Source organism: Equus caballus, chromosome 1 (genome assembly GCF_041296265.1).
Source record: "Equus caballus isolate H_3958 breed thoroughbred chromosome 1, TB-T2T, whole genome shotgun sequence".
Taxonomy (NCBI): Eukaryota; Metazoa; Chordata; class Mammalia; order Perissodactyla; family Equidae; genus Equus; species Equus caballus.
Window position 1 is genome coordinate 137,370,736 of NC_091684.1, and position 14,073 is coordinate 137,384,808.

A 14,073-nucleotide genomic window follows, 5' to 3' on the forward strand; every position below is an offset into this window, starting at 1 on the left:
GCCGGAGTCAGGAGGCTCCAGTCTGGACCAGCCTCTACTCTGCCTCGCTGGGCAACCTTTTGCAGCTTACTTGGCCTCTCTGTGCCTGTTTCTTCACCCATAAAGTGGGGATAACCACAGTAACCTACACTGTGAAATCACTCGGAGGATTAAATGAGCCCAGACACATACCGAGCTCTCCCCAAGGCTGGCCGGCAGGAAGCAATCCTGTGAGCTGCTTTTGTCTCCAGACATTCGCCCATGCTCTTCCCTCTGTCTATTCTCCTCTCCTCAGCTCCCCTCCCTCCCCTGCTACCTCCCACTCATCCTTGTGATTCAGCTTAAAAGTCACTTCCTAACCGCCCCTGGCTAGATCAGGCCCCCTGCGATTATTCCCAGAGTTCCCTATGCTTCTCATTTCATAACCCCCAGGACACTCATTGTAACCATTTGTTTAATTTTCTGTCTTCCCGATGTTAATAGCTGACACTAACTGCCAGGCATGTGGCAAGTGCTTCACACGGATCAGCTCATTTAATCTTTATAATAATCATTTTAAATACTACCATTATCAATCCCAATTAATGGATAGGGAAACAGATGTTCAGAGAGGTTAGGCAACTTGCCCAAGAACACACAGCAAGTAAATGATACAGTGCCATCTGTCTGACTCTGAAGCTGGCATTCTTAGCCGCTGGCACCCTGGTGGTCATCAGGGGCCATCTCGAGAGACAGCCACTTCTGATAAGGGTTGCAGGCCTGGACCACAGACCTGCATTCCCTACACAAAGCTAGCTTCACGGAAACGGAGACGGTGGTCCTACTCCTGTCACACTTGTTCTACCCCTGGGCTGGCTGCCCTGCTCAAGTAGCCCTATCTGATGTCAGAAACCACATGCAGGATGCCCTCCTCACCCAGCACCCTTCCCCAAATTATTTACGTGGCTCCCCGCTCCAGTGAAGGCCAGAGGGAAGTCTAAGCAGGATACATCACGAGTGTCACCCTCAAGGCAAGCAGCATTTGCCCAGCACACCCTGGTGCCAGGGCCGCAGACACACAGAGAGGAGCCCTCCGCCTGGGGGTGGGGGCAGGGGCAGAGTAGGATGGAGCACCAGCCCCAGAGGCCTGGGAATTAGAGGAACATGTGCTCGGGTCAGCCAGCCCAGGCAGATGCTCGCTCCCCCATCCACTAAACCTGCAACCTCGAGCAGCTTACCTACCCTCGCTGAGCCTCCATCTCCTCCTCTGGAAAGCGGGATCCTCTGATGACAGAGCCGACCTCATGGCTGATCATGCGCGCCCAGTGCCTGCGTAATAACTGTGATTCTCGGGACGACGATGATTAATCTTCACAGGACGTGGGCCACGACGTGATCGGATTGAGAAGGTTCTGGCGCCAAGTCACAGATCTGGATGTGCACCCCAGCTCTGACCCACACGAGCTCTGTGACTAGGGCGTGGCCCTCTCTCCACTCAGAGACTCCGTTTATTCATCTGCAAAGAGGGGGAACCGGCTCCACCACCGAGAGACCCTCGGATGCTGGAAGGGATTCAGCACAGGAGCCCATGTTTGTGTTCTGGAAACGGGACAGTCCTGAGCAAACCCGGGTGCCTCCCATCGCTGTGTTAATTAATCGGAAGGAGGGTGCCAGCCAGAAACCAATTATAAAGTCCCTCCAGGGGCCTCTGCGGGGGGAGGGGAGGAGGAGAGGAAGACAGTGGCGGCCCCTCCCCCACTCCCTCTCCACACGCACTTGAGCCTCCTTCGCAGCTGGTCCCACACTCCAGGCCCACAAAGGAGAGGCTCATTCTAAACAGCTTCTTTTCATGTGGAAGCCACTGGATTTGCATCTGTCCTTCTCTGGCAGGGCCCGCTCCCTGCCAGCTGCTCCCAGCTTCCCAGGCTGCAGGCGGCTCTGGCCCAGGCCTGAGCCTGCAGGTCCACAAGCAAAGAAAGGAAGGGGGACAAACAAGCTGATCAGGAGAGGAGGGAAGGAGAGGCAGCTGGGCACAGAGGGAATCTGCACATTTTCTCATCTCCTAGACACCAGACAAATGCTGTGGCCAGCACATCCAAATCAGAATCTGGGCCGCCCCGGTGCCAGAAGCCGGCGATGGCTGAGGCCATGTCTGCTCCATCTCCAGCCAACCTGGAAGAATGGAAAAACTCACTCTATTGCGGAGCTGCCAAGGTCTGATGCTGCCAGGCCGTTGGTCCAGCCAGCGTCCACATTCCCAAACCGGCCAAGCTCACATCTTTGCTGACTCCATAGGGTAGGCCAGTTGTGGGGTGATTCTGGAGCCCTAGGAGCCCCACAATTCTGCCCAGATGCCTCTAAGTGCTGCCATAAGTGCCAAGGAGGCAATGCCCCCAGGCAAGAGAGCACAGGGCATCTGGGCACACTCGGGAAGAAGGGAACTCGCCAGAGCTCTCCTGCGAGTGAGTGCCAGCACCTTGACACAGTAAGGAAGGAAAGAGCCTGCATTTATTGAGCACTTAGAGTACGCAGGCAAGACAGACCTCTCCTGGCTCGCGTCCCCTGGACCTTCCACATGCATCTCCTTGAAAGTCTTAGCCAGCAGGAGATGTGGCTCATGCATTCTGTGACCCCAATGCCTAACATGGGGCCCCGCCCAGAGGAGGAGCTCCGAGGGTGAGTGAATGTTAGCCGCATCCCTTCTGCACGAGAATGCTCAACATCTGGAAGGAGGAGGTGTAATGAGGGTGTGGAGCCGAGAAGGCAGAACCCTCACCCACCTCCTAGTATCTGGGAGCTGGGTGTGTGCAGGCACCTCTCAGCCTTTTAACTGAGGCTCTGTTAACTCTGGCTCTCTCATCTCTTCTCCCAGGAAGAGGCAGACAGGAAAGAAGTGCTGGGAAGAGGAATGTCCACGGGTCCAGATGCTGGGTCAGTGAGTCAGAGGCGGAGGGACCTTGCAACCCCCTCCTCTCCATCCTGACCCTGGTTGTAGCAAGGGCTTCCACACACCTCGACCCCAAAATGGAAGAGGCTGCCCAGCAGAGGGAAACCCAGATACTACAGTACAGGCTGGGGTGACGCAGTGGAGTAACTAGAACGGAGCTGAAACACCTGCCCCTGCTCAGGAGCCCCCACAGGGCAGCCAGGTGGGAAGAGCACTGACCAGCCGTCAGGAGGACCCAGTTCCAGCCCCTCCAGCCTCCAACTTCCTGAGTGACTTCAGGCAAGTTACGATCTGCTCCCTGGGCCTGACTTCCCCCATTTGTCAAGGAAGATGGTTGAGTGACGTGACTGTTCAAACATTCTATTCTCCTACGAGCCACTCTATAGGGGCCCTAGAGACACGTGATCTTTGCCAAACAATTAACTGGTATTAACTTCCTGGGCAGAGCAACACCATCCTCACTCCTTCACATTCAGCGGGAGCCAGGGGCTCCCATTGTGAGCTGAGCTCTGCCGGGAGGGCAGCAGGAGAGAGAAAGCTGACCTGCAAAAAGAGGGGCTCTGGCGTGGCTGACGATGCTGCTTGCAGACAGGGCGTCAACTGCTCAGTGGAGAAGAGGATGCTGACATCCAGGGTCTTCTCTGCCCACCTTCCTCCTCTTAAGTCCTTCTGAGGTACCACTCCTGCTGCTGAAGGTACTCTGTTCTTGGACCGCAGGGCCTCTGGGGCAGCCTCGGGAACTTGGATGGCACTGAGCTCACCGGCACCTAACCTGACAAGGCACGCCTGGGAACGAGGAAGCCCAGTCACCGTCAGCCACCACCTTCCTACCTTAGGAGCCCCATCCCTGGTCACATCACAGACAAAAGCCAGGAAATCACTGCAAAGTCCTCTGAGCAGCAAAAAGGAGTTGCAAAGTCCAACATGAAAGCTCAAGACTTCTCTTATACCCCATTGACTTGTACTTGACACACAATTCTAATGTATTTTGTTCTGTGTTCCCAGTTGGTGGCAGTTTAGAAATGGATATTTAGAAGTGGAGCAGCCCTGCCAGCCTGGCGCACGACTGAAACGGACGAGACAGAGAAAGAGTACAAAACGCAGGCGCGGGAACTTCAAGAACAAAGTCATCTGGCATAAGATCATCTCGTCGCTAGGAAGCAGCCTTCACTCCCTCTCCCCGACCTGCCCCATGTGAGCATATTGGACTAAACTGGGAGGAGGAGGGGCCTTGACCTCCCGGGGATGTTTGCGGTCTGGGAAGCTGCATCTGGTCTTTCCCTCTGCTCTCTCTTCCTTTTTCATTCCTTTGTTCTCCTCGTCGTTACATAAAGAAACGAAGTCGGCCTACTAAAATACACACCATCAAATAGGGATTCAGACGTCATAACGAGGACGATGCCGTCGGGCTGGAAGGTTACAATCCAGAGATCTGCACGGCTCCAGCCCTAGGGCTCTCAGGGCAGGAGTCCCTCCAGAACCCCCAGGCTTCATAGGCAGCTGCACCAGCGGTAGCCCCCATGCAGGGGGCTCGGGTGTGCATGAGAGGGAGGGTGATGGATGGAAACTGAGGCCCACCTCCTCAGAGGAACTGCCACTGAGCGTCTAGCAACTTGCCATCTGACTTCCTCTTCTCCACTTTCCAGGCTCTGGAGCTAACCAGAGCAGCTCTGCCAACTCACCCCTGACCCTGGCCAAGGACTCCGCGCTCAGGGGGCCTGACACAAAGGCTCAGGGCAGGTGTCCAAGGGACAGAAAGCTGGGGCTCGCCTGAAAGGGGTGACCCTTTGCCTGGAGGAGGAGCAGCAAGCCCTGGGGTCCACCGTCTCATCTATTGTCCCCCAACACAACTCCGGTTTGTGAGCACTGACTCTGCCCCCAGACCTCCACCTCCAGTTTGTGAGCAGTGGCTCCTTTTAGGGTTCTTCTTCATATCTGTCTTGTAACCAGACCTCCCTTGCAGAGAACAAAGAGGCCCCAGGCTCCATCAGAACTGACTCCTTGCCAGAGCTGAAGCTCTCCCGAGGCCCAGAGGAAGGGACCCCAGAGATCATCAAAACCAATTCCTGCATCTCACAGATGGGAGTGACTGGTCCAAGGTCACACAGCCTGGTAGTGGCCGACTTAGGACTAGAGGCCAGGCCTTCAGACTCCCAGAGCACCGCGGTTCCTTCTAGAACTTGTGACGGAGCCTCTTCCAGCAGGCTTTCAGACAGCAGCAGCGCCCAGGCCCCCCCCCCCACCCCGCATTGCTCCCACTCCTCCAGCTCCCCCTACAGAAACACGACTAGTAGGTGAAGGGCTGGCAAGGGGAGAGAAGACAGGGTTAAGATGGGGATTTCATGTAATCCTCTGAGCTGGCTTAAACTGATGCCACACTGGTTAGAGGAGGAGGACAGAGACACAGAGGGGTTTGGAGGGGGAGGGGAGAAAGGGGGAGCATTAGTGAATAATCACTAGATCCCAAGGGGCCAGGCCTGCCAATGGGTTTAACAGACAAGTACCCACCTTCATGGACTCCCTACCCTGGGCCCCAGACCTCCAAGTAGCGCCCCTCTGCCATGGGAATAACCCAGTCTCCAGGGTCCTCAACAGTGCAGAGCAATGGAAAGATCACAGGCCATAGACTGAGACAGTGCTGAGGGCAAACCCCAGCTCTGCGACTTCCTCACTGTGTGACCTTAGGCAAGTCACTTTACCTCTCTGAGCCTCAGTTTCTTCCTCTGTTAAAGGGGACTGAACACACCTTCCTTGCAGGCCTCCTGGGAAGGAAGGTTGCCTGGGCTCATGTACATAAGGAGACACAGGGGAGGCATTGAATCAAATCTCAGCATTATTATTACAAATCCCACATCCTTTATCTCTCATCCAGGTTCATCCATTACTCTTCTGCCCCGGCGTGCTTGCGTCTTTGACATTAATAACCTTAATGAAAATAATCCTTCCCAGCTGAATGGCATTTGCATCATCTCAAAACACTAAGCCTCCTCCCCTCTGTGGGTCACAGCAGCCCTGCCGGCAGTGGCCAGAACTGAGGTAGCCCTGAGCCCCCAAATTCTTCTTCCCCCAATGTTTCCAAGCCCTAGTTTTGGAATTGAGCCCAAAGACCCTGAACAAACACGCTGCCTTATGGCAGATTTCATGGGGGCATGGGAAGCCCCCGGCTTGGCGGAAGGAGCCAGAACCGCCCCTCCCATCCCCTCCACCGTGACCCTTCATCTGGCCCACTGCTCTGACCACAAACGGGCTGCCCTTCCCACTTGGGCCTCCAACGCTCCAATCCAGAGAGCTGGCTGGGCAGCTGGTGGAGGCTGGCCCTGGGTGTGTGGATCGCCAAACCCAAGGCCCAGGCCAGGCTGTGAGCTCTTACCCACAGAGCTCTCTGAAAGTGTGGGTTCACACCCTACATCTTACAGGTTCTTCAGCTGCCCACCACCATCCCCAGAATCCAGGCTACTCTCCTCAGACTCCACAAGAGGAAACTGAGGCCCAAAGCAAAAGGGCCCAGCCAAGGTCACCCAGGGCGTGTGGGGTAGAGAAGGGGAGTGAACTCAGGTCTCGCAGTCCTGGACACTTTCCACCAGCCCGGCCGCTTTCCTCTTAACTCTTTCCTCCTCCTAACAGGGAAGGCCCAAGTCTCTCCGATAACCTGCGCCCCCGTGGCAAAGTGCAAGAACTCTCCTCCAACATGCGGGCTGTCAGAACGCTCACCGCCCCTTGCCCTCCCCAAATCTTCAAGTCGGTCACCGCAGACCTTTCCTATGCCTGGTAGCAGCTCCCGGGACTGGGGAGCGCCTTCTCCGCTGACTGGCTCTGGAGAGGACCCCAGAGTTACCGCAATGGGTGATGAGCGGGGAGAAGCCGGCAGGTGAGGTGGGCTTTCCCTCAGCTGGCCTCCTCGGGGCGGCAAGCCCATCCCAAGCCCACTGCCCAGGGCCAGTCCCTGCCAGCGACGGTCCCCGCGGCGCGCTCCAACGGGGGACACCAAGGAGCTGCCCGATGCTGCTCTCCAGGGGTTAAAAATGCAGCATCCTAAACACGGGTTAAAAATGCAGTCCCGGGGTTGGGCCGGTGCGGAGGGATGTTGTCCAGATCACAGCGGCATCCTCCCCGTTCCCTCCGCAGTCCTTGGGGGCCCGAGCGACTCCAGCGACTGGGGGAGCAAGAGAGGCGCCCGCCGCACCTTCCCGGCCCCAGCGCCCCCTCCCACACCCACACTCCCGCGCCCCCCGCAGCCGAGGCGGGGGGCTGCCGGTGCCGGCGGGTCCCCGGAGCGGCGGGCGAGCGGCGCTTACCTTTGTGACAGTCATGCAGAAACTCCGGGGCGGGGCGGGGGCGCGGCGCGGCGTGCGGGGCGGCGGCCGGGGTCCGGCGGGAAGGGGTCCGGCGCGGCGGGCGCGCTCGCGGCCCGGGCGGCTCTCGGCGGGCTCCCCGCGCCCCGCGCCCCGCGCCCCGCGGGAGGCTCCGCCGAGCTGGGGCCGCGCTCCGGGCTGGCAGCGCGCGGGGACCGCTCGTTGGCGCTCGCCCGCCGCCCGGCGCTGATGTCAGCCCCGAATGTGCATTTATAATAGATGAGCCTCCTTCGCCGCAGGAAGGCGAGGCAGGAAGAAAGGGAGAGAGGGAGAGGGCCCGGGCTGCGGGCGGGGGGAGGAAGAGGGCCCGGGAACTCGCTACAAAGGAGGAGGCGCAGGGGGGAGGAGGAGGAGGAGGAGGAAGCGCACGCCCGCCTGCCGCCGTGCCCCTCGCCTCCGGGCTCGATGGCCGGCCGCCGGGCACCGCCGCTCCCGGAGCCCCCGGCAGGCGCCCAGGCCCGCGGCCTTAACCCCTTCGGGCCCGCGGGCGCCACGCGGCTGGGCGAGGCTGGGTCCTGGCACCTGCCGGCCGGGGGAGTGGGCGGCGACTTGGGCTCTCGGTGCCCTGTTGGCCCTGGGACGCTGGTGAAGTCACACGCTGGAGGCCCAGGCGCCGCGTTAGGCCGAGAGGACCGCGGGCTCGCCCCCTGGAGGTTCGCAAAGTCGGCCCGCGGGCCGTGAGTGCGGCGCGGCGGGCGGAGAGGAGCGTGGCGGCCGCAAGCCCGGAGTTCTGCCTGCTCCCCTGCCCCGCGCAGACCCCTGGGCACAGGGTTGTGTAAGCAATCGTTTAATTCTAATTCCCGCAGAGATTAGCTGGCCCAGAGTGGATCGTAGTCCATTTTACAGGGGAGGAAACTGAGGACCAGAGTGGGGAGTGACTTAGCCAAGGGCACACAGCCAGCTGTACTGGCCCCAGGCGTTCCTCCTGGCGCCCGCTCTTTCCACGTCGCCGCAAGCTCTCTAGGAACCCCTCCTTATGAAACCCGCCTTCTAGAGACCTGACGGGCCCCGCGCTAGGTGTGTCTACACCGCCGGTGGGCGCAGCGCTGCTCCGGAGGGAACACAGGTGCATTCTCTGTGGTGCACTAACGTGACCCGGGTCACACCATATCCTGGAGCTGCTGCCGAAACTGGAGGGATGTCCACCTGTAGGTGACCCCGCAAGTCTCGAGAAGGGAGTCCTCCTCGGGAGTACCTGAGCAGAACCGGTTTCGGCAGATGCTGAGACTGAGGAGGGTGGGGTTAGCGGAGATGGAGGCGGAGGGACCTGCCGCGCAACGCCATAGCCCGGCTAGCCCGGAAGTGCTGGCTTCCTGCTCCGCCGCGAATACGCAGTGCAATTAACCAGGGTCACGTCGCCGACGGGGTGGCACGTGAGCACCTGTGCTGGGGGATAGAGAGGAGACGGGGCGCCTGCCTTCAAGGAGCCCGCTGTTTAGAGCAATAATGATGGAGCAATCAGCGTCTGGAGAGCGCTTTGTGGATGATCATGCTATTCTGATTTACAGTTTCTCCTGCACTCCTAAATGCAACAGCAGGAGGAAGGAATTACCATCCTCACTTTGCTGATGCGTGAACAGACTCAGAGAGAGAGGAGACCCGCCCAAGATCACACAGTGACGGAGTCAGAACTTCAACAGAAGTCTTTTTGAATCAAGCACAGCCCTGTGCTTTGGATCTGTGAATGCCAGGGCCCCTCGTACCTGCTGCCTTATTTGAGCTTCACACCTGTCTTGGGAGGCAGACGGAGGGTTGTCAGGCCTGGTTTCACAGGCCAGGAGTTTGAGTCACTGACTACATCTCCTGAGGAGCAGATCGCTGTGGCTGCAGGCCTAAGCATCTCCTTCGTGCAGCCCCGTATAGGCGTGTTCCTGGGTTGGACCTCCTGCCTCTGACACGCTGCTTGCCTGCCGAGAACGCCCTCCTCATTCTGCGCTACTGCAAACCCTGCCTGCGCTCACAGCCCGATCTCCTCCACATGTCCCTGACGCCCCATCCGGCCCCCGCGGGTCCCCCTATTGCATTTGGGTCTGAGTGTCTGGTCTTGCTTCCATGAGCTTCCTGTGGTGTAGACGGTGAGCCGACCAGCGTCCTGAGAAAAAGGGTGTGCCTTCTCTTCCTGTGTACCCCGGGCATGCAGCAGGTGCTCAGCGAATACTTAATGCTGCCAAGAACAAATCAAGCAAAATAAACCTTCAACCTGAAGCAGAAGAAATTTATGGTGGACCGGCGAAAGTACATCCTCCCAGCGAGCTGTACAGCGGCAGAAGGGTCACGTTCTGCCTGAACTGTCTCGGGTAGGTCAGCCTCAAGACAGGAGCATGGACCTCAAAACCTTTCCAAGGCCCCTCCAGCCCTTGGAAGCCGTTAAAGGGCAACTCAAGAACACTAGTCACCCTTCCCCCATGGCTGTGACTTGTCCACTTTTATCTCTCACGGATGTTTGGGATCCCAGATTGTCATCCTCAGCTACCCAGCATGCCTCTTGGCACCTTCCCCGCCATCCGTCAGCGCTGTGGACTCTGGGAATGAGACAAATACTTAATATCAGCTTGAGCCAAATGTAATTAGGAACATCAATCTGCTGCCCACAACCACGTGACGTGCTCCAAAGGCAGAAAGAAACCGTTTTTTATCCCTCCCGCGCTGTGGGCTGGGCCCTCTGTCACATCTCCCGCGTCAGAGGGGAGGGCTGGAGAGCAAGGGCCCTCTGCAGGAACTCTGCACCCCTCGTCAGGTCCAGGGCTTAGCTCGTAGGGGATGCTCAGAAACGTGTGTGTTTTCTGTGGTGTGGTTGTCTACACCACAGCACCTGCCGCCTGGGTCCCCAGCAGTGTGGCCCATCTTAGTCTGGATCCTCCCTGAAGCAGAAGCTGAGAAAAGAGTTGGGTGCAGGTGGTTTGGTGGGAAGGAGATCCCAGGAGGCAGAAGTGGATAAGCAGGTGGAGGTAAGCAGTGAGATCAGGAAGGAGAAGCCCATGGAAAGCTGAACTTTCTATCGCATGTTCTCAGGGCCCCTGCTGAAGGCAAGGGGCCCGCTTTCCCCGAGACCTCGGGGCTGTGTCCGGAATTGCCTCCAGGCATCCGTCCTCAGCGCCTCTTCCCCAGTGTTGGAGAGCTGCCCCTGAGGGCATTACTTCAGCTTGGAGAATGCCCTGGGGCAGAAAGCCGAAAGACTCCCAGCTCTTACTTGAAGTGGGATGCTGTCAGCTCAGGTCTAAGCTCCCAGACCATCCGCTGAGGCGCAGATGAAACCAGGGGAAGGCCAAGGGAATGTGCTATAAATTGTGGAATAAATAAGAGTTTGCAGTAGTAGCTCTGGTTTCCTCTAGACTCTTTCATGCCTCAGTGCTTTAGACCACACTCTCTCCTCTGACTTGAATGCCTTTACACCTCTTTCTCTGCATGGCAAACTCCTATTCATCCTTCAAAATCCAGCTCAAATGTCCCCTCCTCTATGTAGCTTTCCTGACACTACCTCCACAGTGGCCTGATTCACACTGTGTTGTAATTATCATGATTAAATATATCTCTCCTGTCTCTTTTGATAGGCTGTGACCATGTGTTCTCACTCTCTCTGTTTTTGATCACAAGGAGTAGCTGACGCATAGGAGATGCTGGGTAATGCTCAAGCAATCCAATAAGGCTGCCATGGGCACCTTTAGCTTCTACTTTAGTAACTCCTTGGCTCAAGTCCCAGCACTGCATAATGAGGCATCGGGCCTCCCGACACTAAGCTTTGCCCCACCTAGTGTGCTCACTTGCCCAGCATCTGCCCAGGCCCTCTGTCGGGTGCCACTGTACAGAGTGAGGGGGGCTTGGTCCCAGCCTGCAAGAAGTCTGCCGTCTCCTAGGAAAGATGCCCAGACATGGGTGGATGCTGCACTGTAGCCAGGGCCAGAGGGAGAGTCCCAGAGCCAGGGAGCCCGTGGGAGGGAGGTCCTCCAGTCCTCGTGGCTGCCTCGTTCATGCCACCCCAGGTCACACACCCCATTCCACCTGCCCTCAGGGACTCAGTCTTCAAGCCCCGCAGATCCCACCGCCCCTCCAACCCTCCCCTCTTGTCCATCTCCACTCATACTGCCCTCACGCAGCGTTATATTTGGCACAGGCCACTCTGACTGACTGGCCCTCCTGCTTCCTATCTTGTGCCCACCAATCCGTTCTCCACTGAGCAGCTCACGCACCCCTTGTCAAACACACACAGATCTGCCTCCTCGAAACCCATCAGGGGCCCTCTGCTGCCTTCAGGGTGAGGCCCAAACATGGTTGTCGGAGACCTGCCTTCAGTCTCCAGGTTTCCCTTCCCATCACACTCTTGCCCTTCTCTCCCCCTCAGCACCTACCAGACTCTTCCTTATTCTTTCCTTGGATGTTGCCTCCTCCAGGAAGCCCTCCTAGACGATGACCAGCCTGATTTAGATGCCCAGCCTCTGTGCTACTTTACACCACTCCCTGAGTCCCCTTCTCTCTGCCCTTGTGCATTGTTTTATCATTTCCTGTTTGTGGGTTTGACATCCTCCTGGAGGATGAGCTGCGTGAGGATAGGGACCACTCTTTCTCTTGGCAGTTCCAGCACACAGCAAGTGCCTTGCTCAGCCCCCTTCCTGCTCTGTAATTCTCCTGGTTCCCATTTCTCCCTCTCTGTCTCTTTTTATTGTCTTCCCAACCTCTCTCCCCCATGTCTACGCTCCCAGCTTCTCCCCACCCCTGCTTCTCTGTTGTGTCCACCTTTCCGTGCTTCGAATCTCCGTGTCTGTGTCCTCCCAACACGTCTTCACCAACAGGCACCCCTACGGCCTGCCTTTCCCACTCTGCCCCCCTCCCCTCCCCACACCATGTCCACTGCTCCTCATGCCTGGGTCCTCTCCCCCTCTCTCCTCTTGACTTTCATGGTTTCTCTCTTCCAGCTGTCCTCCCACTGCGTCTGCTTCTCTGTTCCTCCTGCCTTCTCATCTCTCTGTGTGTTTCCGTCTCCTTCTGCCTGTCTCTGTGGCTCTGCCTCTCTTCTCTGTCTCACTCATCCTTCATCCCCCTCCCCCTTTCCCCGTGGCCTCTGTACAGCGCACACAGTGCTGACTTGGGCATGAGGGAGTGCTGGGCCAGGTGGGACCCTGCCCCGGGGGTGTCATCTTTCCTTCCATATCTGAGGGGTGTGGATGGGTGAGCCGCCTGGGAGCAGGCACATCTGGGCCTCTGAGAGCTGTGTCCTCAACCAGAGATGCCATCACCTGGGCAGCAGCCTCTCCGTCCGTGACCCACTCTGTGAGCTTGCGTGAGTGTATGTGGGATTGTGGGTGTCCGTATGTGTGCTGCGAGTCTGTGGGATGTATGCAAATGGATGATGGAGTGGGGAGCCGCAGATCTGGATTCAGAGAGGGAAGCCCGGGTCAGCCTTCTCCCAGAGGTCTGCTCCCCCAGCTCTCTCTGCGGCCATGACGGCAGACAGGCAAGTTCAGCCACAGCGAGGGCAGAGGCACGCCCTGGTAGGGCGCCCTGTCAGACACTGCACATGACAGCTGTGCTCCAGAAGCATCGTCTGCTGTCACATAGTGCAGTGGTTGAGTGCCCGGCTCTTGAGCTGTAATACCTGAATCCCAATCCCGGCTCCTCCACACGCTATCCGTGTGATCAGGACAGTTGCTTGAGAGCTGTTATGAGATCTCAGTGAGAGAAAGCACTCAACTAGTGCTTCCACTCCACGAATCCTGCTGTTACTGTTAGAAATCAACAGCGTTCCCATCATTCAATCCTCTGCTTTCTGTTGGGTCCTCATAATATTCTAGTCAAGGTAAAATGAACAACTGTTGTCATCCCCATCTCTCAGAAAAGGAACCTGAGGCTGGGCAAGACCATGCGGCTTGCCCAGGCTCACGGCTAACATGCAGCAGAGTGGGCCCAGGGCCCAGGGCTGACTACCCCTCCTGCACTTTCCATAACGCCGAGCGTCCGCCTGAGCGGCTTGTGGATTAGGGCTCCTCCCGGCACAGGGAAGGGCAGCAGGACGCCTGAGGTCCAGCTCGACATTCGCTGCATATGAGCATGGAGCTTGCCACAGCCCCAGAGCCTAGCCAAGCCATGGTTCGCTCGGTATACAATGGGGCCACAGAACTATCGATTGGTAAACATTTTATTTAAGATGAAATTTTTTGTTTATTTTAAGATGAAAAACGTTGGGGAAAAAAAGAAAAAAAAGCCTGCCATGCCGCCAACCTTCAACAGAGGGCGTGAGCGGTCCCTTGGACAGAGCCACTGGGACCAGGGAACCTTGAGATCCTTTAGCATCTGCGTCACACCTACGTCAGTGGTTCTCCAAGTGTGGGTCCCAAACCAGCATCGGCTTCGCCTGGGAGCTTGTCATAAATGCAGATGCTTGGGCCCCACGCCAGGCTCATTGATTCAGAACTCTGGAGGTGGGGTCCAGCAGTCTGTTTAAAGAGCCCTCTCGGGGATGGTGAGAGCCACTGATTTACATCAGAAGGTATGGTGAGCGATAACAGGTGAGAAAGTGCTTTATAGACTATGCAAAACCTATCGGAAGGAGTTGTTTCTCTGTCCTTCTCCTAGGTAGCGTAGTTGGATTTTAATTTGGGCTTCAATATCTTAACCGGAGGATTTTAGAATCTTTCCTCTGAAGACAGGCAGATTACAAGCATGGCAGGGAGCAGAAGGATGAAGGGAGGTGGCCTGAAACAGCTCCGGCAAGGGGCCCCAGGTTTGACGGTTCCTGCTTTGGCTTGAAATTGTGTACGAACTCAGCGGTTCCAGGGACTGTCCTGGTTTAGCCCCACTCACCAATCTGGGGCTGAACCTCAA

General features: G+C 57.4%; 1 protein-coding gene and 1 long non-coding RNA gene across 9 annotated transcripts in view; one reads left to right on the forward strand and one right to left on the reverse strand.

The window, feature by feature from the left end:
• The window catches only part of CORO2B (coronin 2B), a 137,901-nt gene extending 129,315 nt beyond the window's left edge, over positions 1-8,586 (reverse strand). The window contains exon 1 of one of the 8 annotated variants that reach the window (XM_070269795.1): positions 8,453-8,586. Coding sequence is in view for 3 of the 8 variants with exons in the window: in XM_070269772.1 (XP_070125873.1) it covers positions 6,741-6,821 (81 nt within the window). In the remaining 5 variants the exon portion in view is untranslated. The other 7 variants (XM_023654862.2, XM_070269772.1, XM_070269806.1 and 4 more) reach the window with 7 other exon arrangements.
• LOC138924643 (uncharacterized) lies at positions 7,643-10,572 on the forward strand. The gene is made up of 2 exons (XR_011439672.1): positions 7,643-8,032; positions 8,766-10,572. It is a non-coding gene; the product is annotated as an uncharacterized lncRNA (long non-coding RNA).
• The last annotated feature ends 3,501 nt before the right edge of the window (positions 10,573-14,073 follow it).